At 40.9% G+C, this 24,818-nt stretch overlaps 2 protein-coding genes across 4 annotated transcripts in view; one reads left to right on the top strand and one right to left on the bottom strand.

Moving 5' to 3' along the window:
• Nucleotides 1-24,259, top strand: LOC122558373 (uncharacterized). 2 transcript variants are annotated; one of them, XM_043706872.2, is made up of 5 exons: nt 1-231; nt 838-980; nt 7,477-7,679; nt 11,335-11,455; nt 22,636-24,259. In XM_043706872.2, the coding sequence occupies exons 3-5, from the start codon at nt 7,544-7,546 to the stop codon at nt 22,877-22,879; spliced, it is 501 nt and encodes a 166-aa protein (XP_043562807.2). In that variant the 5' UTR covers nt 1-231; nt 838-980; nt 7,477-7,543; the 3' UTR covers nt 22,880-24,259. The 2 variants fall into 2 exon arrangements, with proteins under 2 accessions (XP_043562807.2, XP_043562806.2); XM_043706871.2 differs by having other exon boundaries at nt 3-231; nt 838-971; nt 22,636-24,258.
• Nucleotides 11,558-24,818, bottom strand: part of LOC122558372 (uncharacterized protein F13E9.13, mitochondrial) — a 45,477-nt gene continuing 32,216 nt past the window's right edge. For both annotated transcript variants that reach the window (XR_015759946.1, XM_043706870.2), the window contains one exon: nt 11,558-11,715. Coding sequence is in view for 1 of the 2 variants with exons in the window: in XM_043706870.2 (XP_043562805.1) it covers nt 11,603-11,715 (113 nt within the window). In the remaining variant the exon portion in view is untranslated. The remainder of the gene's footprint in view (nt 11,716-24,818) is intronic.

Here is a 24,818-nt window from a genome sequence, read left to right as displayed (position 1 = left end):
CTGCAGTGGTCGGACAGAACACTGTGGTACTGGACTGGGTAACGAGAGAAGTTGATACCGTCTTATTGGGTTTGACAGGCGGAGTCAGTGACACTGTTTGTAAATGGGAGATTACGCAAACAGCTGATCAAAATAAATCTGGAGATGGTTTTGTTGTTCTGAAGGCCGAGCTTGGTTTAGAGTCATTTTAGATTAGAATTCCTCCGTTTCGTCAACAGGATAGTTTGAAAGGTAACTTGAATTCGATAACATTCATGTTTTTTGCTCGGAAATGTCATTTTAAAGTGGATTTAAATGTGGAGGACGGTCACTTGGATGACTTCTTTCCATCGGTAATCATTACGGTTACTCCCCTGCCCGTTATATCATCTCAAGAAGTTTTGCTATGTATTTGTAACGAGGAGTTGTTTTTGGGAATGTAATTTTCGGTGATGTATACCTTAGGACGTCTTTATTGTTTCCTGTTTTGAGCATAAAACATGCCTTTACTGTTTGAAAGTAGTGACTGAAAACATCACATAGCGTTTTGAGATGTTACGATCGATATTTTAAGTAACGTTATCCAAAGTTCAAGGTCAAAACGCGTGAAATCTTCCGAGTTGATCGCTCTGTTCTGTGTGAAAGCGAATCCAGTACGAGTGAGATTTTTTTTCGGCAGCTTGATAAAAGTCAGCCCAACGTGTATCCTTATTGGTTTTGTTTTATTTTTAAAAAAAATGCAATTCCGCCATTCGAAGACTCTTGCAATGTTTTAATTATTGAAGGAACTAGCCGACCTTGTAAAATGAAGTTTTAGGTCATTAGGTTGAAGCAAAAATGTTTGTTTTTATAATGAAGGTCTGTCGTAAAAGGAATCTCTCCAGCGACTGAGTTTATAGAATTGGAGGCTCTCCCACAGCCAATCACATTTGACCCATTTCTCCATTCAGAGCACAGAGACTGCAGATTTCTCAACCAATCAAGTTTAGCAGGTACGCTGTGTACGGATCAAATACTTTTTCTCGATTGGAGACACGCTTATCCAAACTGGGTTACAAATCGCAGTTAAAATCTATTTCTATTGCCATGCATTCTGTATAAAACCCAGCAATATTTTTTATGAATTATGTAGTTGACTGTTTTAAAGCTGCTGGTTGAAATGTCTTGTTTCATATCTTGTTGTAGGTGTTTTGTTTTAAGTCACTAAAACTCGCCCTTTTGGGTAGCCCTTTATATTCCGCATCATGTAATGGTGTTACAGTTAAATAAAAGTAATTATGAGGGCATGAGAGAGGAACTGATGAAAATAGACTGGAAGTAGAGCAAAAATGGCAGGAATTTGTGGGTATAATTGAGGACACTGTACAGAGGTTCATCCCCAAGAAAAGAAAGATTATCCGGGGAGGGATTAGACAGCCATGCCTGACAAAGTTAAAAATCACACAACACCAGGTTATAGTCCAACAGGTTTAGTTGGAAGCACACTAGCTTTCGGAGTGACACTCCTTCATCAATCACCTGATGAAGGAGCGTCGCTCCGAAAGCTAGTGTGCTTCCAATTAAACCTGTTGGACTATAACCTGGTGTTGTGTGATTTTTAACTTTGTACACCCCAGTCCAACACCGGCATCTCCAAATCATGGCTGACAAAGGAAGTCAGGAAATGTATCAAAGAAAAAGAGAGATCCTATAAAGTGGCCAAGAGCACTGGGAAATCAGAAGATTGGGAAGGCTACAAAAACAAACAGAGGATAACAAAGAGAGAAATAAGGAAGGAGAGGATCAAATATGAAGGTAGGCTAGCCAGTAATATTAGAAATGATAGTAAAAGTTTTTTTCAATACATAAGAAGCAAACGACAGGCAAAAGTAGACATTGGGCCACTTCAAACTGATGCTGGAAGCCTAGTGATGGGAGATAAGGAAATAGCTGGAGAACGTAATAAGTACTTTGCGTCAGTCTTCACAGTGGAAGATATGAGTAATATCCCAACAATTAAAGGGAGTCAGGGGGCTGAGGAGTATGGTTGCCATTACAAAAGAGAAAGTGCTAGAAAAACTAAAAGGTCTTAAAATTGATAAATCTCCTGGACCCGATGGGCTATATCCTAGAGTTCTGAGGGAGGTGGCTGAGGAAATAGCAGAGGCGTTGGTTGAGATCTTTCAAAAGTCACTGGAGTCAGGGAAAGTCCCGGATGATTGGATGATCGCTGTTGTAACCCCCTTGTTCAAGAAAGAATCAAGACAAAAGATGGAAAATTATAGGCCAATTAGCCTAACGTCGATTGTTGGTAAAATTCTAGAATCCATCATTAAGGATGAGGTTTTGAAATTCTTGGAAGAGCAGGGTCGGATTAGAACAAGTCAACATGGATTTAGTAAGGGGAGGTCGTGCCTGACAAACCTGTTGGAATTCTTTGAAGAGGTGACAAGTAGGTTAGACCAGGGAAACCCAGTAGATGTGGTCTATCTAGACTTCCAAAAAGCCTTTGATAAGGTGCCACACGGGAGACTGCTGAGTAAGGTGAGGGCCCATGGTGTTTGAGGTGAGCTACTGGTATGGATTGAGGATTGGCTGTCTGACAGAAGGCAAAGAGTTGGGATAAAAGGTTCTTTTTCGGAATGGCAGCCAGTGACAAACAGTGTCCTGCAGGGTTCACTGTTGGGGCCGCAGCTGTTCACATTATATATTAATGATCTGGATGAAGGGACTGGGGGCATTCTAGTGAAGTTTGCTGATGATACGAAGTTAGGTGGACAGGCAGGTAGTACTGAGGAAGTGGGGAGGCTGCAGAAGGATCGAGACAGTTTGGGAGAGTGGTCCAGGAAATGGCTGATGGAATTCAATGTGAGCAAATGCAAGGTCTTGCACTTTGGAAAAAAGAATACAAGCATGGACCACTTTCTAAACGGTGAGAAAATTCATAAAGCCAAAGTACAAAGGGATCTGGGAGTGCTAGTTGAGGATTCTCTAAAGGTAAACATGCAGGTTGGATCTGTGATTAAGAAAGCGAATGCAATGTTGTCATTTATCTCAAGAGGGTTGGAATATAAAAGCACCGATGTGCTACTGAGACTTTATAAAGCTCTGATTAGGCCCCACTTGGAGTACTGTATCCAGTTTTGGTCCCCACACCCCCATACCTCAGGAAGGATATACTGGCACTGGAGCGTGTCCAGCGGAGATTCACACGGATGATCCCTGGAATGGTAGGTCTAACATACGAGGAATGGCTGAGGATCCTGGGATTGTATGCATTGGAGTTTAGAAGATTAAGGGGAGATCTAATAGAAACTTACAAGATAATACATGGCTTGGAAAGGTGGACGCTAGGAAATTGTTTCCATTAGGCGAGGAGAGTAGGACCCGTGGACACAGCCTTAGAATTAGACGGGGTAAATTCAGAACAGAAATGCGAAGACATTTCTTCAGCCAGAGAGTGGTGGGCCTGTGGAATTCATTGCCGCGGAGTGCAGTGGAGGCCGGGTTGCTAAATGTCTTCAAAGCAGAGATTGATAAATTCTTGATGTCACAAGGAATTAAGGGCTAGGGGGAGAATGCGGGCAAGTGGAGTTGAAATGCCCATCAGCCATGATTGAATGGCAGAGTGAACTCGATGGGCCAAATGGCCTTACTTCGACTCCTAAGTCTTATGGTCTTATTATCTTAAGTGTAGTAAGTTAAAATTGATACAGCGATTTAAATTAAAACAAAAGTTATTCAATAAGAATGATTACATATTCCATACTTTATAAGCACAGTCTAAATTCAGTTGGGAAAATGGTTTATACAACTGTAGAAATAGCAGACCTGGCTATGAATTGTTTAATGACATTTTAAATACTGCATAATATTCTTTGTTTCTGTGGTTATATTGGTGCCTTTTTAAATTATGATTATCTCATTTAACAGGTTAGTATACTACTTGTTGATCTTGCTGGTATATGTTCAAATCCACTTTCTAGGCATATGTTCTGTTAGTTTAAAGCAGTGAATTAAAAATTAAGAGTTAGTCTAATGATGGTTCTGTGGGTAAATGCACTACATGGTCTAATTTCAACCAGAGTAATTATATGATTGAGTTTATGTTTGCGCAAAGGAAGTAACAGCCATGATTCCCATTTCTGAACATTATCCCCTGACTGTTTTTGCTGGGTTGGGTTTAACTGTGATATTCACTTTTCATGGTAATGACCTGTTACCCTTGTCCTTCAAGGTGATCAGAGCTGCAGGGTTACTGAGGGGCTGTAGAAGAATCTTTGGCAGTTTCAGCAGTACATTTTGTGGATGAAACATGCTGTAGCCACATTTCACCCATGATAGAATAAACCGACATGAAGCCTGGTGGATGAGGCACTGGTCAAGTGGAATGCTTTTGCGCTGTGTATGAGCTTTGAGTGTTATTGCAGTTGGACCTGATCAGCCAAGTGGACCCTATTCCATCACACTCCTGACTAGTAATCGAACCCGGGTCCCTGGCACTGTGAGGCAGCAGTGCTATCCACTGAGCCACCATGCTGCCCTTGTTAGGCTCTGAATTTTTTAAAAACAGTTTGGGACAGTTAGTTATACATATTCATTTCCTTGTCTTCATCTAAAGGACAGGACAAAAGTAAATCCGGATTCTATCTCCAGCAATGGTGAATGTTCTCCATAACTGGTAAACCGTCAGGATCTAGTGGCCCATTTTTAATACTGTTATTGTTGGATATAGATATAGTGGTCCTGACACAGGTCCTGCACAGTGGTGTTAGAAAACTAATGAGGGAGGTCCAAATGTAGTAAGTATTAGGTATTCTCTGAGAATTAGGATTCCAGCAGTAGGAATCCCCTCCTTCTAACTGCTGGCCAATCAGAGGTTGGCAGCTCTCCACTGCTTGCCAGCACCACCAGGAATCATGGCTCCTGCCAGTCATGCATCTACCAGATGCATGGCAGTTGGGAATGAGGGCTGTGCTGCTGGTGAAATGGTTTGGAGGCATAGGTAAGAAGTGGCTTTCTTTGGGCACCTCCCTTTTCCAAGATCACAATCCCTCATCAGACAGTATGTGCCTTATGAAAGGAGCCTACTGACAAGGTGACCTTCAGGAGTCGCAAGAAACCGATGCAAGTTTGAGAGAGTCTCAGCTACTATTAAATCCTCATGATCTCGGTGATAATGATTTTAAAATGGTTCACTATTAAACCTACTTAAAGTTCCATTAGTCAGAGAGTGGGTGTCTGGTGTCAGCCCTTTCCCAATGCTGACATAATGGAGGTCCATTTTCCTGCCAATGGGAATGGGATGCATAGTCTCCTCCATGATTGTGGTGGCCTGTCAAACCTACTATAGTGGGCCCCATATATCCCTTACCTGATGTAGCCCTACCTTTGCAACATTGACTTGCAATCCCTCACTACAAAGTGAGGTGTGCACAAAGGAATATGCAATTTACTGGCGCAATCAAAAAGGATAATAAATTCTAATCATCTGCATTATTTAACAATACCTCTGTATATACGACTACCCATGTCCTAAATGATGAGAAGTCCCAATCATCCTGGTGCTCACCGACCTATAATTGCTCCCTGTTAAACAATGCCTCATCTTGAAAAAGAATTCTCATACTTGATGTCAAAAGTGATCATGACCTTGTTTCTTGCTATCTGTAATCCCCCCAGCTCCATAACCCTCTTAGGTGTGTGCGTTCGTCTAATTCTGGCCTCTTGAAATATCCCTGTTTCTTTTTATTTTAAAAAGGTTCACTAGTGTCTTCAATGTCTTCAGTTGCATAACACTTAAGTTGTGGAATTCCTTTTCTAAGCTCGCGATCTTTTTTTCTTCCTTTTTAAGATGCTGTTGTTGTTTTCCCAAGAACAGTTGAAGTATTGTTAGTCAGCCATATTCTATACACGAGCATTTTGAGGTCAGGGCCCGGAATCATTTGAGATAGAAGCAAGACTATCAGAACAGATTTAATGCCTTTTATTTAGATATTTTTACATTGCCAACAGTCTGTTTTCTGTTTTTTTAATTCCCCAAAAGTGAAATTGACCAGTGAGAGGAGCACCATGGTCTGGCCCTATCAAACAGTGGCAATACTTCTCATTTTTAAACAGGAATGAAATTGGAACATTGTATGGTATTATTTTAAGAAGATTTGATTTGTGTAGCAACACACTGCAGACTGGTTGATGTGAATGTCCGCATCACAAACAACAATCATCAAACTCAAGCAAAAGGCAAGGATAGTGTGAGATGCACATTCACAATCGGCTAAACACATCTAAGAAAATTATGGCAAAGGATTGGGCTTTTAAATTTTGTCTCTCAATTCTGTCATCCTTTCCACATTATTTGCTTTCCATACATGGCTTTGCATTACTTGAACGTTTTAACTTGTACTTCTTGGTTCAGACCTATACAACTCCACTGAGGATTATTGAGTTTAGTTGAAGAGAGATGTTATTGTTTGTCCTGACTGCAAACAATACAGATGCCCAATGAAGGATGCACACTGGAAATTATCTCCAGAAGTTGTAAATTGTGATTAAAAAGCGAAGACTGTGGGCAGCTGTAAGCATAATGAACACTGAGACCCATTCCCTTGCCATTGAATGAAATCTAGGCCATCATCTTCAGACTTAAATCTGTGCATGTGGACAGCATAAGCATGCTGCGTTCAGGACTGTAAGGCCACTTTTTAAAAAAATGGGCAGTGAAATTGTAGCCACATCACCACAAAACATATCATTGCCAATGTTTTTTTCTGAACTACTCCCTTGCCCCAAATTTCTTCACAGAGCATTCATGTAGTGGTCATAAACACCAGAAAGATTTTCATTTATGTATTGATGGTGTTGGACACAAATCTATCTGCTAATTGTACACTCTTTTTGTTTTCATGATGAGGATGGATCTGGAAAGGCCACAGTTATTGCCATTCCTAATCCTCCTAAGGAGATGATGATTGGTCTTTTCCTTGAACAATTATGGTCCTTGTAGTGATAGTATTTCCAATATTGTTTTGGTGAGGCAATGTTGCACAACACTCCTCAATTTCTGATGTCTTGTACATCCTCACTTTTCCTTATCCTACCATTAACCATTGCATTAAATCCACAATTCCTTCTTAAACTTTCCACTTCTCTTTCCTCTTTTAAGAAGCTCCTTTTAAAGCTTACATCTCTGACCAGATCCTACTACCTCTGTACTGTGAAAACTTGTTAATGCTAGCATGATTGGAAAGTAATATTACAGAAAAGGCACTATTATAAATGTAATGTAGGATATTGACCCAGTATTTCGAATGATGACTTTCATTTAAAGCTGCTGCTGTGCAGTTGGCTTGGAGATTTAAGCACACATCAGTCATAGGGTTCTGGTATTAAAAGGCTGCAACATTACATTTACCCCTCACTATTGTGAATTGATGGCATGGTCCAATCCTCAATCCTAATTTGAGTTACAATATATTACTTTTCTAAACTGCAAGTTGTACTTTTTTTTTAATACAGGAGTTAAGGGAACAACAATCATTATTGAAGCCCTGTTGGAAGGATATAGCTCAGATTAACTTTACGCATGTCAAACATGCTTGGCAAACTCACCCGTTTCTTTCTGGGTGAGATGGACAGAGAAGACAATGAAGGAATGAGTGGAATGAACAATATTCTGTACGAGAATGAGGAAGATGACTGGATTATCGTGAACATCCAAGGTAAGACTAGGATATTTAAATCATACCTCCACATCTAAATGGATGTGAAAAATTTATAGATCTGATCTATCATGCGCACTATCATTTGCCTAATAATAAATATATTAATAGTAGATGCTAACAAATTTTAATATATATTAAGTCAATGAATAATAACATACTATCCCTCCCCACAAACCTAAGTTCATGTCCTTTTATATTTATAATTAATATAAAGTAATCTTAGTGGTGATGTTTTAGTGAGGATCTCATAGAAACCTGTACAATTCTAACAAGATTAGACAGGTTAGATGTAGAAAGATATTTTGAATGCAAAGGACTCCAAAACCAGGGGTTGTACTTTAAGGATAAGGGGTAAAGCTTTTAGGACTGAGACTAGGATGAAGAGAAATTTCTTGGTGGTGAGCCTGTGGAATCACTACCACAAAGTGGTTGAATCTAAAACATTGTATTTTCAAGAAGGAGGTAAATGTAGGTCTTGAGGCTTGAGGGATATGGGGGATAAAGTGGAATTAGAGTATGGTGCTCGATGATCGGCCATGATCATGTTGAAGCAGGCTTGAGGAGTCCAATGGCCTACTCCTGCACAAAGATTTAGGGCAAGGGCTATAACTGAAGTCCAATGATACCATTTGAAATGGCGAAGATTGTGTAAATATATATTGCTTTGAATTCAACATAAATTTGAATGTTAACTCCAAGTTCAGAATCTCACTAATGAGCATGAGTAATTATTTTCATGCATTACTTCAACTTTCCTCATTCTATGCAGTTTCCAATTCTTAACTCCTTCCCCAAGAAACTAGATAGTGTTGATTCCTGACATGATGGTCAGGGCAGTTGCCTGGTGACAGCAGCTTACTATATGCCTATCTGGGTCTTCATTCCCACTCTACCTTCATCGTAAGGCCCCTGCATGCTCCCTCTGCTTTGTCCTCCTTCACCCCTTGTCAAAACAAGTTGGCAATGACAAACTACCAATAATGCCTGTTGTCTGACCATTTTAGCCCTTCAGGACTTCACATTGGAGCTCAGAGATACCTACAAATTGCTTGCTTTTGACAGGTCGCTTTACACTAAGAGACACACATGCATCATCTGCAACTACACAAGATGCATCTATGGCTCTTGACTTCATTTCTTGGTGGTTACTCATCCTGCCTTTATTTTGATGCTGCCACCCTCTTTTGCTTGCATTTTGTTTTAGTGCATAGGAGGAAGAATGCAGCTTGTCACAGTTTAGGGCACAACTGTCAAAGGAGTGGACATATTGCTGTATGCTGCGGTGTTATGTCAAAGTCACTTCTGCAGCAAATCCAGTTTATATGACAAACACATTGTTTATGATTTAACCAAATGGCCATCTCTAAAAGTCAAAAGGAACCAGTCCTCAGTGGGCTCAAAATAATATAATGATTAGTCAGAGGGTACTGCCACAGTCAGTCAAGGAATTTGTTTGATTCTAGTCCTAGGGGATCACCACTGTTTATGCTACAGGTCAAGTACAACAAAACAAGGGATTACAGATAGGTTAGTTGTGGAAACATTGGTTTAGGGCCAATTTTTCCAAGTGAAGTGAAGGACTGAGTATAATGACAATGCGTGGAAGGGTACATAGTGGTGATACAGGAGAGTGGGAGATGTTACCCAGTGAGTGAGTTGGAAGTGCAGAGGGCAGGAAGGATTAGTAGTTTGTGAGAATGAAGTGGATGACAGCCATTGAATGGACACGATGTATGCAATGATGAGAGTTTTAGTCCATAGATTCAAAATATTAACGCTGTTTCTCACTCCAGCAGTTTTTGCTTTCAGTGTAGTCCATGAGCATTAATGAAAGTAATGTGAAGTGGCAAAGTTAGTGAGTGGGGGCCCTGTAGATGTCAACTATCCGAAAGAAGATGGTGGAACTTACCTTAGCTATTGTTCCTGCACTGCTGTACATTTGTTTTTCACCTGGGGCACCACATTGATGTGAGCCATTATCTTAGTCCAGGTTAAGTGGGTCTGATGATGAGCACTGCCTTGCTGGGCAGCAGGGTACAGCACTTCCCTTCTCTCCACCATTCATCCATTGGCATCTCCAGGTTCCTGTTGTTAAAATGATGAGCTAAACTACTTTCCTGGGCCATTATCTTTTGGACAATGATGCAGGACCAGTATGAAGGTCAGTTACTGGCTTACAACATTTGAAGTCCTGTAGAGTTGAATTTAAATATCGCACTGATGATGTGAACATTGCAAAGTTCCAGCTGTGGTGAGCACTTCCACCTTTCCTGCCATGCAACCTTACACAATGGCATTGTAGGGTCTGGCTGCATAATTAATTCAATGAAGAGTGGAAGATTGCATGAGAAAAGTTGACATGGGCTATGGTGTGCCATGAATCTCATTCAAAGGTGCTTTGCCAAAAAAACAAGAAGAATTTAGTCCCAGAGATTTCGTTCACATGACCAGGCTTTCTGGAAGATTTGCCTTGGTTAATATGGTGGCTCTCATGTATCTCATCAAAAACGTTATGTATTGTAGGAGCTACCTGAGGAGGCCATTAGTGCCTTGAGCATATGGAATTTCAGTGGTTTTCTTTAAACTAAACCTGGCTGTGGAAGTGCATTATCTATGGCTCCTTTGTGTAGGTTTGACTAGAATGTCTATACAATGCAACAGCGTTACATCCGGGAGGATGATGGGTCATCATATGTCCACTTGAACCACATATTGAGGTCAGTAGCAATTTGAAGTCCATCAAATGTCCATTTTTTAAAAAATAAGAAATGAGACTATAATTTTCAAATTAAAAACCCTCCTCATGCCTTCTGGGCATGGTAATGGATATAAACAACTCCAGTTAGAATAACAAGATATATTAAAATGTACAGAGCAGCACTTCTCATGACCTAATCCACAGTAGATTGCACCTCATTATTCACACAGCATTGTATTTCCCCATTCCTCCTTTGTCCACCAGCAGTTCTCTCCCCTACTCAAGGGGTAAATACTTGGTGGGCAATTGTTTAATCCTATGATATCCAATTTAGCATAAAATTATGCAGATAAGACAAAAAATGTCAGGATCTTTAGTTTGAATATAGAGAGGTACCACAGGCAAGATTCTTGCTATCTTCTTCAGATGGATCACTCTTTAACTAACAGGAGGCTTGGTCTGCCTTCGTTCATTTTGATAGCTCCTTACGGTGGTTGTGGATGAATGCAATCACCTGATGAAGGAGCAGCACTCCGAAAGCTAGTGCTTCCAAATAAACCTGTTGGACTATAACCTGGTGTTGTATGATTTTTAACTTTGTCCACCTCAGTCCAACACCAGCACCTCCAAAATCTGAAACCATATTGGCATGTGAGACTCAAATGCTAAATGAACCACTGGAAGAACGCAGAACATTGCTGCTTTTTTTTTCAGACTTGCTTAATTTCTTTATGTAAGTATTTTATATAATTGGTATGATAACTCATTCACCTTGCAAGAATTTGGGGTTTTGTTGACTATTTTATTGCTCCATTAGGGAGCCAAGTCAGAAATAATTAGTCTTCGAGGGTGATGAGCAGAATCAGTAGACAGTAGAGCACAAAGAAAGAGTTTCATCTTCCTTCCATGATTTGTATTTAACCATTTTAGTTATTTTGTTTTCTTTCAATACAGTTGAATATCCTGTGACAAGATTGGAAATCAATCCTCTAGAAGACCAACTTGGACACCCAAGCAGTAATAACCATGACAGTGAAGAAGCAACTGAATTGACAGAGAAATTAGAAGGTCACAGGTTAGTAATAGGGTATTGGAAAACACTAAATTAAATGTTTCTATTCAAAAATTCATCATAATCCGGTTCTAAAAAAATCCTTCTGTAAATATTTAACTTGGCTTACTAAAGAGCTTTCAAACTGTTTTATTGAATGTGTAAAGTTATTCATTTATTACTCCATCTCCTTCTCGTGGATCCATCCGCAACTTGCCAAACAACAGATTTTTGAAGCAAGGTGATCAGGCTCCTTTCAACTAGTCTTCCTATCACATTTGGGTCTGGAAGGAATGAAAAAGATTCAAAATGACATTGGATCACAATATTGGTCAGGAAGGCAATTTGACACAACTTATTTTAATAGTCCAGAAAAAAAAGTATATGTGAGGAAGTAGATAGGCTGGAAAAGCTTTCATTTTACACTAACCAAGGAGATGAACAATAACAAAATTCAAAGGCAACAAAAAAAGTTATACTCCTTTAGAAAGGGATGCAAATGCCCAGACTTTTGATTCTGCTTGTTTGACACATTGCTATTGACAAAACAGCATGGAACTTTTGTCCCCAGATACATATGCTGTATATCACAAGGAATGGTAGATCATATCAAACAGCATGTTTCTTCAGCAATTGCCAAGAGGTTAAGTACGTTCATTACTCACCAAGCCCATGCTTACAAATCTCAAACATGATTTCTAACATGAAATGTAATTCTGCAATTAGACAGTATTTGTTGAACAACCGAGTTCTCAAAAAATTACATTAACAATCAGTGTAAGATCATCAGATGAACCCTTAATGTGTCTCACTTATACTTACTAGAAGCTATATATATTCAAGGTTTGCTCTAAAGATTTGTCGTTTAGGTGCCAGTTGCTGTGGTTGTGGTTATGTTTGCCGAGCTGGGACATTTTTTATTCCCTGTCTAGGTGATACCTTCCATGCTTTGGAGCCTCCTGTGAGGTGCTGCTGTACTGTGTCTTCTGGAATTTATTTGGTTCGGTCCCTGCTGCTTCCAGTTGGTCATTGTAGTGGCCGGTGTAAATAGCCTACAACACCAAACACCCAAGAGAAGCTGCATTAGGACTAATAATGTGACAAGGACATGCCATGACCTAACTCACTAGCCATGCTACCTTGGATAAAAAAAATCTCGGAACTGACAGCTAGGCTTCTCTGACCACTGAGATTCAAGACAGCCCATAAATCAACAGCCACACTCAGACAATAACTCACCAGGACAAAATACCCTCTACCCATCATGTGCAAGACTAATGTAATTTACAAAGAATGCATAAAACACACTTTAGGACAAACCAGCAAACCGTATCCATGAACACCAACTAGCCATGAAACACCACAACCAGCTGTCCCCAGTAGTCAAACACAAAGATGACAAGTGTTATGGACTAGGCCAGACCACTCAAAACATTCTTAAGCAGGCAGCCCAGACCATAACTTTGCAATTTGTTTCAGTAAGTGTACAGTGAAAATTACTTGGAGTAAGATAGCTAGGTTGACTACTAGATTTTAAAACAGACAAAAATGTATTCCCAGAATTACACAATGAAACACAAAGATCAGAATAAAGAACCCATCCAGAACTCAGCCTATGCAGCTAGTCTTAATTTTGCTGTTCTGAATACTCTTTTAAAACCCAGTATAAATGAAACATATAAGAGTCATAGAGATGTACAGCATGGAAACAGACTCTTCAGTCCAACCCGTCCATGCCGACCAGATACCCCAACCCAATCTAGTCCCATCTGCCAGCACCTGGCCCATATCCCTCCAAACCCTTGCTATTCATATACGCATCCAAATGCCTCTTAAATGTTGCAATTGTACCAGCCTCTACCACTTCCTCTGGCAGCTCATTCCATACACATACCAGCCTCTGTGTGGAAAAAGTTGCCTCTTGGGTCTCTTTTATATCTTTTCCCCTCTCACCCTAAACCTATGCCCTCTAGTTCTAGACTCCCCGACCCCAGGGAAAAGACTTTGCCTACTTACCCTATCCATGCCCCTCATAAGTTTGTAAACCTCTATAAGGTCACCTCTGTGTTGAAGTTGAAGAGCAGAAAAAGAGAAAGTTTCCACACAGCTCCCTGTTGAACTTCCCAGTTCAAGACTGAACTAAAACCTGCTCAGCTCAGCTAGCTAAAGAACTGACCACTCCCGTTTCATTATACAGGTCATTTTTAAAACATGACCACTTTGGCTTGAAGTCTCATCTGCTTACATATAAACAAAAGGCCTCTCAAAATTCTTTTCATCTCTGTACCAAACCAGACTGATCGGAGTCTGGCCTGGTTTATTGCCCCTCTGAAAAATATCAAGGGCAGAATCTCCTAGAGCCAAGGAACAGCTTTTAGAAGAAAAAAGGACTAGCTTTGTGACGCAAGGACCACAAATTCGATTGGGATAACAATGATCATAGGACAAGCTAAACAAAGGATAACCAGAGAATCTCTAGAGACATGGCACTCATCCATGGACTCCATCAACAAACATGTAGACCTAGACCCAATATGCCAGTCACTACACCAAGCAACTGGAAACAGCAGGAACGGAATGAAATAAATTTCAGAAGACACAGTACAGCTTCACAGGAGGCTCCAAAGCACTGAAGATGTCACCTGGATAGGGGATGAAATGTCTGCAAATCAACTTCACAGCTCAGCGAACATACCACAACCACAGCAGCTATATATATATATTCATCTGCAAGGACCAGTCCTGTCAAGGAGAAGGAACATGTCCAAGCATTGCACCTTTTTTTTAGAAATTAGCATAAGCATAATGAACAATAGTTTCCTATTGCATTTTCTGTCGCAACACCTCATCAAGTTGGAGTAGACGTGTTAATCAATCAGCATCTTTCTCATGCAATGTACGTTATTGCTCCCTTTGACTCTAGTATTCTGACCTTTGCAAGGTCAGCTTTGATAGCATGCGCCTTTTCTCAGTAATATTTGAATTCTGCATAATTAAAGGATGAATATATACTCATTTGCCCACTGCAATATCAATGGTTTACTGGACAATTCCAGAATTCTGGCCTCCAGAACATTGCCCAGAAACCTATTTCAAACATTATTCACGTTTTGCTTAAAAAATAGCTGGTCTAAAATCTGTTTTTAACTAGTTTGCTTTAAACTTGTATTAAAGTAGAACTTTAAAGGAGTACATTGACCAAGGCATTTGAATAATTGTTTGGTAGTACAGAACTTGCTTAAAGGAGACAATTAAAGTTGAAGATTTTCATCGAGAATCAAAGAATTCCTGCAGTGTGGAAGAAGGCCATTCAGCCCATTCGAGACCACATCAACTCTCTGAACAGCATCCCACCCAGATCCACCTCCTTAACCTATCCCTGTAATCCTGCATTTCCAATGGCTAATCCACCTAGCCTGCATATTCCCCGGACTCTATGGGCAATTTGGGTGGCACGGTGGCACAGTGGTTAGCACTGCTGCCTCGCAGCGCCAGAGACCCGGGTTCAATTCTCGCCTCAGGCGACTGACTGTGTGGAGTTTGCACGTTCTCCCCGTGTCTGCGTGGGTTTCCTCCGGGTGCTCCGGTTTCCTCCCACAGTCCAAAGATGTGCAGGTCAGGTGAATTGGCCATGCTAAATTGCCCGTAGTGTTAGGAAAGGGGTAAATGTAGGGGTATGGGTGGGTTACGCTTCGGCGGGTCGGTGTGGACTTGTTGAGCCGAAGGGCCTGTTTCCACACTGTAAAGTAATCTAATCTAATCTAATCTAATTTAGTATGGCCAATCCACCTACTTCCACACTTTCCAACTGTGGGAGAAAATCCACCTCGGCATGAGGAGAATGTACAAACTCCACACAGTAGCTCGAGAGTGGAATCAAACTTGGGTCCTTGGTGCTGTGAGGCAGCAGTGCTAACCACTGAATCACTGTGCCACTCTTGCACTCATCAGAACTAAGACACAAGAAACAGACTTGCTAAAAAGCACACGAGTTAAATGAGTTAATAGAACATGAGAAGGGGTGTGGGTGCAGTCCTGATTGACTGACTGGGTCTTGGAGATGCAAGCAGAACAGTTAATTGTTAATCTTAATTCTCCAATAAGACAGGTAGATTCTGATCAGTCAAGGTTTTGCCACAGGGATGCAACAGAGATTTTCTATCTCCATGTCCCCTCTTTTAATGAAGCAGGGTCCTAAGTATTTATAAATGTTAGCTTCTAGCATAGGCAAATGCATTACACTATTACACATTAAGGGCCTGTGCCCGAAACGTCGAATCTCCTGTTCCCTGGATGCTGCCTGACCTGCTGTGCTGTTCCAGCAATAAAGTTTCAACTTTGATCTCCAGCATCTGCAGACCTCACTTTCTCCTCGAAGACTATTACACATTACAATTGATAATCCTAAATAGGTTTTTGATGTAACCTTTAGCACAATAAATGATTTGCATTGCCAGAATCTCATCTAATGGTGAATATGCTTCTGAATAGCTTATAATTGCGTAACATTTATTTTTGATATTCATTTAGCTTTACCTAATATCTTAAGCAAAAGTTTATATAACATCATTTGTGCACAGAATATGACTTCCTTCAGCCTCATGGATTTTTCAGAAAATAAGCATTTCATGTGTTATGAAGCTGTATAAGATGCATAGTAATTTCACTGTTAGGATGTTGTCACTTGTTGCCATAAGTATTTATAACCTGTTATTACAAAGACATGAATAATTGTGACTAGCAGCATGAGCTTGCTGCAGGCAGTTCACAAAATCTGAAAGTTAATGAAAAAAATAACTCAGTTGCTGGCAATAGCCTGAAATACATTGTTGAGGGTGACAAAAGTGACATCTGTTATGTAGCATGACAATATCTTTTGACCTTTTGTTTTGCTTTAGGCCTTATGATTGCAAATGTCAGAAACCTTATTGTTTCCTATCATTCACCCCAAGAACATATTTTAATAAACCATCAATGTGAAAACCTGTTTTTCTGTAATGTTAATTGAGAATTGCCTAAATTTTGTTCCTGGAAATTAATGACTATTGATCGTTATTCACCATTTACACCATTGCTAAAACGTAAGGAAAGATGAGTGAAAGATTGTGTCTTGTGCCTATCTCAAATGAAATAAAAATTATACCATGAGGTCCCGATCCTTCAAGTTCCAACTCTATAAGAGTAAGTAGATTGATTTTTTTTTTCCCCTCAATTGAATGACCATGTTGGTAAGGTAGAGGGCAATAGCTTCAATGAAACCCCAGCAAGGAACCTGAAAATTGGAGGGAAGGAAGCTAACAGAAGAAAAAACACTGAAATTGGAGTCTCCATTCAGAGAAATTGTGGCTGAGTATTTTGCGGACTTTAGGATTGTAACATTTCCGATCTCAATTCCATTTATTTCAGCATTGCACCTGCTTAATATTATGTGAAGTATCCAGTTAATGGGCTGTCTCCACATTCAGAAATTCCAAGACCCTCAGCAGTGCAGCTGCAGCTCCGGATTCAACTTTGCTGGCTACACTGCAGCTCAGTAGCTGAGAGAAATTGTCAGATCTGAATTCCTAAGAATAGCCAGGCATCTGTAACTGACAAGATACCAGCAGAGCTATTGAAACCTAATAGGAACATCATTAGACCAGAGCTCAGGAATCTGAGATCTGCATTGCAAAGAAAATCCTGGATGATTGGAAGTGAGGAATAATCGTCAAGCTACCAAACGGGGGAACCTCAGCAACAGAAATGACACTGCTTCCAATACCAGCAAAATCTGTAGCACTACTCATCAAAGTGAAACTAAATAGTACTCTTCATGAAGAACAGGCTGAGATAGCAGGGTATGCTGAGGATGCCCTTTACACTCAAGCTTAAAGCAACATGTGGCTTCTGATATTTTAAGAAAGCAGTTGGTAGCACTACTAGAAGTCACTTGGGTATGGTACAACATCCAGAGCAGTATATTAACATCTTCAAAGTCATACATAGCAACTCCAGCTGGTGTGTCAAGACCAGCAATGTGCACCATGGGCTCCTTCAGTATCATCACTGGAATATGGTACAGCTGTATACTTACCCCATTCATTTTGCTCTTGGTTGTTGATTTCCTCATGAGGAAAGTGACCATGATGGATTCAGACTTTAGCCTCCCATGACAACTGTATAGGTTGATTGACATGGCTTTAGAAGATAACATTGTCTTGCTGACCCAAGATCCTTTAGCTCCAAGAAGTGACCACCAGTCTCAGGGGAGGCATTAGCTTCATGGTATTATTGCTAGAATATCAGACCTAGGTAATATTCTGGGGACCCAGTTTCAAATCTCACTGTGGCAGATGGCGATGCTTGAATTCCAAAATGAAAATCTAGAATGACAGTCTAATGATAACCATGAAACCCTTGTTGATTGTTGGGGAAAAACCCATCTGATGTTCCAAAGATTAGAGTTTGAACATTCTGGCCCTGCACCATATACTTTCATCTCATGCAGACACAGTGACAGTCTTGTTCTCCTCTGGCAGATTGTCATCATTACTATGACAATGCTGATAACTTGGTCCCTCAATGCCCTTTTAACTGGCAATTCTCTGGGTTGTTATATTTGCGTCCAGTTTGCTCTTGGGAAAACTGTTTGGAAGTGGGACCTTTTTTCTAATTTTGCCAGCAAGTTAGCCTATTACTTTATTTAAAACCTGAAGTTTACCCAGCCTGTTTGCCTCAAAAAAGCTGAGAAAATTATTTTTCTTTCTTCCTCTTTAGATAACCTTCCATCATTGTTAATATTGTTGAACTTAAAGATTAGGAGCAGGAGTAAGCCCCATAGACCCTACAGCCTACTTCATCACTAAATAAGATCATCGCTGATCTGATTACTTCAACTCCTACCTATGCCTAATAACTTTTCATATCCTTGCTTAACAAGCATCTACTTACTTCAGCCTTTAAAAATATTCAAAAACTCTGCTCTTACTATCTTTTCGAGGACAAGAATTCCAAAAATGACATCATACTGAAGAACAATTTTTCCTTCACCCCTCTCTTAAATCAGCAATCCCTTTATTTTTAAATGGTGATCTCAACTTCTAGAATTTCCCATAATAGGGAACGTCCTTTATGCATGCAACCGAAAAACATCCATCATGATTAATTAGATTCCCTACAGTGTGGAAACAGGCCCTTCGGCCCAACCAATGCACACCTCCAAAGAGTAACCCACTCGGACCCATTTCCCTCTGGAAATGCACCTAGCACTATGGTGCTATTGGATTGGATTCCCTACTGTGTGGAAATAGGCCCACACCGACCCTCCGAAGAGCAGCCCACCCAGACCCATTCCCCTACCTAATGTACCTAACAGTACGGGCAATTTAGCATGGCCAATTCACCTAACCTGCACTTCTTTGGAATGTGGGAGGAAACCCATGCAAACACTGGGATAATGTGCAAACTCCACACAGACAGTTGCCCGAGGGGGGAATTGAACCTGGGTCCCTGGCGCTGTGAGGCAGCTGTGCTAACCACTGTGCCACCCATTAGGATCTTGATTAAAACACGTGCTTTTTTTAAAAAAAAAGACTATAACTAAAACTGCATATTTAATGACAAAAGTAATTATAAATCCCTATCACAGCAACTAGGAACTTGCCTTCAAATTGAAGATATACATAAATTTGGTCACCAGTTTTATCATATTTCTAAGAATTGCCCACTACTGTTATTATGGAAACAGAATTCTAGGCCATTGTTACAAGGAGAATGCATTGGCCTTCATAGACTCAATTTTGCAGGCAAATGTAGGTTGGAATTTCTTTTGACAAAATGGATTTTCAAAAAAAAACTTCAGCTGGGAAGTTGGAAGCAAAACAGAAGTTGCTGTAAAAACTTAGATCTGGCAGCATCTGCAATGAGAAATCAGAGTTAACATTTTGTGTATGATGACCCTTCCTCAGAACTGATGGTAACTAGGAAATTGTCAGTTTACTGTATATGCTGATGGTAGGGTAGGGGGAGGGGCTAAGGAGTAAAGGATAGGCAAGGATAGAGCCCAAAGAGAGAGGAGAACAGTGGGAAAGACAAAGGAATAGATGATAACCTGGCTGGGAGGCTGAATAGCTACAATTGGGGAGTTTTAGTGGCTAACAACAGGTGGTGTGTTGTAGCAGACTATGTAATAACAAGGCCTGGTGTGTATGGGAAGGGGGTAGGACATGGGCAACTCAAGCTCTAAGTTATTGAACTCCGTATTAAGTCCAGGGAGCTGCAGGGTCCCCAAGCAGAAAATGAGGTGCTTGCACTGAGTTTTGCTGGAACACTGCAGCAAGCCTGAGAGATACTGGCCAGGCAACAGGATGGTGTGTTAAAGGGGCACGCAACTTGAGGGTCAGGGTATTTCACAAGCAGAATGTAGTCATCTGTGAATCAGTCACCCAGTCTAGGCTTTGTTTCCCCAATGTAGAGGAGGCCACATTGTGAGCAGCGAATGCAGTAAAGTGCTGCTTCATCTGAAAGGTATGTTTGGGCCCTTGGATACTGAGGAGGGAGGAGATAAATGGACAGGTGTTACACCTTCTGCATCTGCAGGGGAAGGTGCCATGGGGCTGTGGGGGAAGGGGGGGATGGGGTTGCTGGGAGTGAAGGAGGAGTGAACCAGTGTGTCCCACAGGGAACAGTCTCTGCAGAAGCCAGACAAGAGAGGAGAGGGGAATGTGTGTCTGGTGGTGGCATCTCACAGGAGGTGGAGGAAATGGTGGCTGATGATCCTTTTGGATGTGGATGCTGGTGAGGTGGTAGGTAAGGATAAGGGGGAACCTATTGCTTGTGTAGGAACAAAGAGAGTGGGTGAAGGCCAAAATGTGGGAGATTGGTCAGACCCTGTTGAGGGCCCTGTCGACAACAGTGCTGGGGAATCTTTGGTTGAGGAAGAAGGTGGACATTTCGGATGTTCCCTCGTCGAAGTTGGCATCATCGGAACTTATGTGGTGGTGATGGGGAACTGAGAGAGGTGGAATGGAGTCTTTACAGGAAGCAAGGTGTGAGGATATATAGTCCAGGTAACTGTTGAAGTTGGTGGGTTTGTAGTGGATATGCCCTATCCCTAGAAATGGAAACAGAGGTGTCAGGAAGGGAAGAGAGGAGTCAGAGAGAGACCAGGTGAAAGTGGGAGCAGAGTGGAAATTGGATACAAAAACACAGGGAAGTTGGGTCAATAATAAGTGGGCACCACTCAACTAATATAACACATAAAGGACACAATTAAAATTGTAAATAAAATATGACCCGTTTCAACTATGATGGGAGAAATGCACTGATAATCATGCCCCACTATTCCAAGCATCACACCATGAACAAAAATGTTTAAATTTAATCAGCAAAATGGCCAATTGTCTCCCTTTCATACTGCTATCCAGAATCCAAGAACCTCTCAACAAGCTTTTTCAAAAAATCTCAATCTGTTTTTCATTATGCAAAACCTATCAACTAGTTTTGCTACTTTTTTTTTAGAGAATCTGTAAGTTATAATTTAAAATTTAAATTTCAGATACATTTCCAATACTACATACATACACACACACACACCCAGACCCCCTTACTGACCAATGGTTTGTAAAGCAAAAAGGTAGTTGTTGAATTCTCATAGCCCACTGAGCTTCTGCCTGACAAAATCAAATTTCTAACAGCTGTGTACTTGTGGAAGATTTTTAAACAAAATTTAGGTCAACTGAAAATCAAACTGGATCCCAGGTTTTTAATATTGGTCACATTGCAGCTTTTCAGAGTTTGCAAGGTAGTTAAATGCAATGGTGGTGACATTATTAGGTTCCTAAATTTCAACCAGGAGAAAGAGATCTTGCAGTCTTATTGCTCTTTCCTGGTTTTTTAATTTCCTTCTGGCTTCCCAAGTATTTGAAGCAGAAGTCAAATCTCGCCAAGATTGCTCGGCAATCATCGGCTCACAGGATCCTTTATCTCTTCCAAACACAGGTTATTCAGCAATTGGAAGCAAAAAGATCTTTTTTATTTTAGAAAGTGTCGAAAGTTTGACATTTTCCTTTTTTTCACGTAGTCCACTTATGCATTTCCAACAGATGTTTATCATGTTTGTCAGGTTTATAGGGTGTTGAAAGAAAAAGAAAGTCCGTGCAAAGCAAGATAATATTGTGCAAGATCAGTTCCAAGGACTTGAAGCATTAATTCTGCTGGTCTCTTCACAAATCCTGCCAGACTCACTGAGCTTCTTTAGCATTTTCTGTTTTTGTTTCAGATTTCCAGTATCTGCAGTAATTTGCTTTTGAAGGATATTTTTGTGCTTGTTTTGCCAAAGACAATAGAATGTCATGATAGGTGCAAAGCCTCAGAGTCACTGAATGGTAGAGTGTTGAATGACCTACCGCTGTTATGAACATCAAAGTTGTCCTTTTGAAAGAGAACTCTAACATACTGAGAATATTAAAAATGGAGAGTGTGTGTATTTCATAAGGGATTAAAACATTAAAGATAAATTTTTCATGAAATATGAAATACACTCAATTTCCTGTTTTTTTTCCCATGATATTTGCATTGTAAGCAAAAAGTGTATCTGGCTTGAGAGGATTGCCTGAAAGAGAAACAAATGCAATCTTTAAACTTTTTCAAATATTTTATTATGTAACCCATTGCCTAGTAGCTCAGTGGTTAGCACTTGCCTCACAGCACCAGGGTCCCAGGTTTGATTTCAGCCTTGGGTGACTGTGTGGATTTTGCATATTCTCCCTGTGTTTGCGTGGGTTTCCTCCGGGTGCTCCGGTGTCCTCCCACAGTCCAAAGGTGTACAGGTCAGGTGAATTAGCTATACTAAATTGCCCACAGTGTTAGGTGAATTAGTCAGAGGGAAATGGGTCTGGGTGGGTTACTCTTTGGAGGGTTGGTGCGGACTTGTTGGGCCAAAGGGCCTGTTTCCTCACTGTAGGAAATCTAACCTAATCTATTACATTGTAAACGGTTTTCGTCAGACTTTCGAAAATCCTGAGCTGATTCCATTCCATCATTAACTTTACATAAATTCTTCAAAGTTTATATAGTTCAAATGTACTAATATCAAATCAGCTTTAGGAGTCAAAATAGCTCTCCTATGTGCTACCTTTCTAGTGATATTAAAGTAGTTACACTGTAACTTGTCCCAATTAATACTCTGAAACCTGTTCAGGTAAATGTCTCTCCACTTTCTTTAGGGCTGTTCCAGTGGCTCATTATATCCCTCAAAGAATGTCCACTTTGTTTGGAGATTGTGGTATGGTACATACCAATCAGATGCGTGTCATGCAGCGTGCCAAATTATATGCTGAGCGAAGAAAGCTAAACCGGAATCAACTTTTGAGGCAAAACCGAACAAGGAAACGACACTCTACTAAAGAGACCAGTGCCAGACATTTCAAACAGCCTCGTCAACGCATTTCCAGATATTCATGGCAATAATGACACTCTGCTTGGTTTTGGTGGTAAATTTCAAAGAATATCATTTCTGCAGGGGATCCCACATTTGAACGTTAGGAGATCTGGAGAATCCTTACAGAAATTTTACCCCAAAGTGCTTATGTGTATGGTGTGCTTATTTTGCTGACCCTCCCCTCACTCTCTTTAGAATAGTTAAGTTTTCTAGAGATATAAATGTAATATTTTGATGGCTGTCTGCTTATGTGAAATTGCAAAGGAAATTCTGAGGTTTTCACACCTGAACAGGGTGTGCAATGTCCAGACATTGCCCGCTGCCTGTGACAGTCTTTATCAAAAAGAGACCTAAGGGGCAACTTTTTCAAGCAGAGGGTGGTACGTGTATGGAATGAGCTGCCAGAGGAAGTGGTGGAGGCTTGTACAATTGCAACATTTAAAGGGTGTCCGGATGGGTATGTGAATAGGAAGGGTTTGGAGGGATATGGGCCAGGTGCTGGCAGGTGGGACTAGACTGGGTTAGGATATCTGGTCGGCATGGATGGGTTGGACCGAACGGTCTGTTTCCTTGCTGAACATCTCTATGACTACCTAAACTATAACCCAATGTGACAAACAGCTAATCCTTCATTACCATTTTGAGCTATCAAACTGCAAATTTACAATCCCTTCACTATGATATTTGTGGAAAGTAAGGCATGTGTGATAATGCTACAATGATAGCACTTAGGGTTTTGTCAACAAATAGCTTTTGAAATTGCCAGCATGGATTTTATTCCATCTCTCAGATACAGGCTGGCAACTCTTCCACAGGTCTTATGCACCCCTTCAAGAATATTTATGTCTATCTGAATATTCAACATACACTGCAAGATAAGGTCCTTGCTTCATTGGTATATAAATGTCCCTGCTTCATTTGAGTTTTCATCATGTGATCTATGTTACTCCCCCTTTCCCCAATTGGTAAAATTGGATCTATGAAAAATTGGGGTAGGACCTCTGAATGTGGGTCCCACCACCCATTTTTAATGATCCCTGTCCTCTCCACGACTTTGCAGAATCTCAGCCTTGGAATCCAACGCCTGATGTGCAGGGAAGTCCTAAGTGGGCAAACAGCAGAAAGCTTGCCTGCATTTCGATCTGATAGGTTGCAAAGTTTTATATAATTAGACTCGAACATGACCCTTGGAGACTGAGATATTGCCAAGCTTTGATTTGGTACATCTATTGCATGTTACAGTGAGAGGGTTTAACAAAAAGAAATGTTTGTTATAATGTTGTAATAACAGGATTTCTTAATTATCTCTCTTTCTGCATATGTTTTAAAACTGACAATTTTCATTTAAAGCTGAAAATGTGTTGCTGGAAAAGCGCAGCAGGTCAGGCAGCATCCAGGGAACAGGAGAATCGACGTTTCGGGCATAAGCCCTTCTTTAGGAATGAGGAAAGTTTGTCCAGCAGGCTAAGATAAAAGGTAGGGAGGAGGGACTTGGGGGAGGGGTGTCGGAAATGTGATAGGTGGAAAGAGGTCAAAGGTGAGGGTGTTAGGTCAGACTGGGGTGGGGGCGGAGAGGTCAGGAAGAAGATTGCAGGTTAGGAAGGCGGTGCTGAATTCGATGGATTTGACTGAGACAAGGTGGGGGAAGGGGAAATGAGGAAACTGGTGAAATCCGAGTTCATCCCTTGTGGTTGGAGGGTTCCTAGGTGGAAGATGAGGCGCTCTTCCTCCAACACGACGGTTGGAGGAAGAGCGCCTCATCTTCCGCCTAGTAACCCTCCAACCACAAGGGATGAACTCGGATTTCACCAGTTTCCTCATTTCCCCTTCCCCCACCTTGTCTCAGTCAAATCCATCGAATTCAGCACCGCCTTCCTAAGCTGCAATCATCTTCCTGACCTCTCCGTCCCCACCCCAGTCTGGCCTATCACCCTCACCTTGACCTCTTTCCACCTATCACATTTCCGA

This window comes from Chiloscyllium plagiosum, unplaced genomic scaffold, assembly GCF_037043375.1.
Source record: "Chiloscyllium plagiosum isolate Xiang-an unplaced genomic scaffold, Cpla_swu_hap1 HiC_scaffold_17, whole genome shotgun sequence".
NCBI lineage: Eukaryota > Metazoa > Chordata > Chondrichthyes > Orectolobiformes > Hemiscylliidae > Chiloscyllium > Chiloscyllium plagiosum.
The sequence above is the reverse complement of the archived record's forward strand: the minus strand, read 5'-3'. Positions and strand labels throughout refer to the sequence as shown.

What these genes read in the sequence shown, in the direction of transcription:
- LOC122558373 (XM_043706872.2), top strand. Translation starts at nt 7,544, where the DNA reads ATGTCAAACATGCTTGGCAAACTCACCCGTTTCTTTCTGGGTGAGATG. An exon ending in GATTATCGTGAACATCCAAG is followed by an intron (nt 7,680 to 11,334) that starts GTAAGACTAGGA and finishes CTTTCAATACAG; the next exon opens with TTGAATATCCTGTGACAAGA. An exon ending in GAGAAATTAGAAGGTCACAG is followed by an intron (nt 11,456 to 22,635) that starts GTTAGTAATAGG and finishes CACTTTCTTTAG; the next exon opens with GGCTGTTCCAGTGGCTCATT.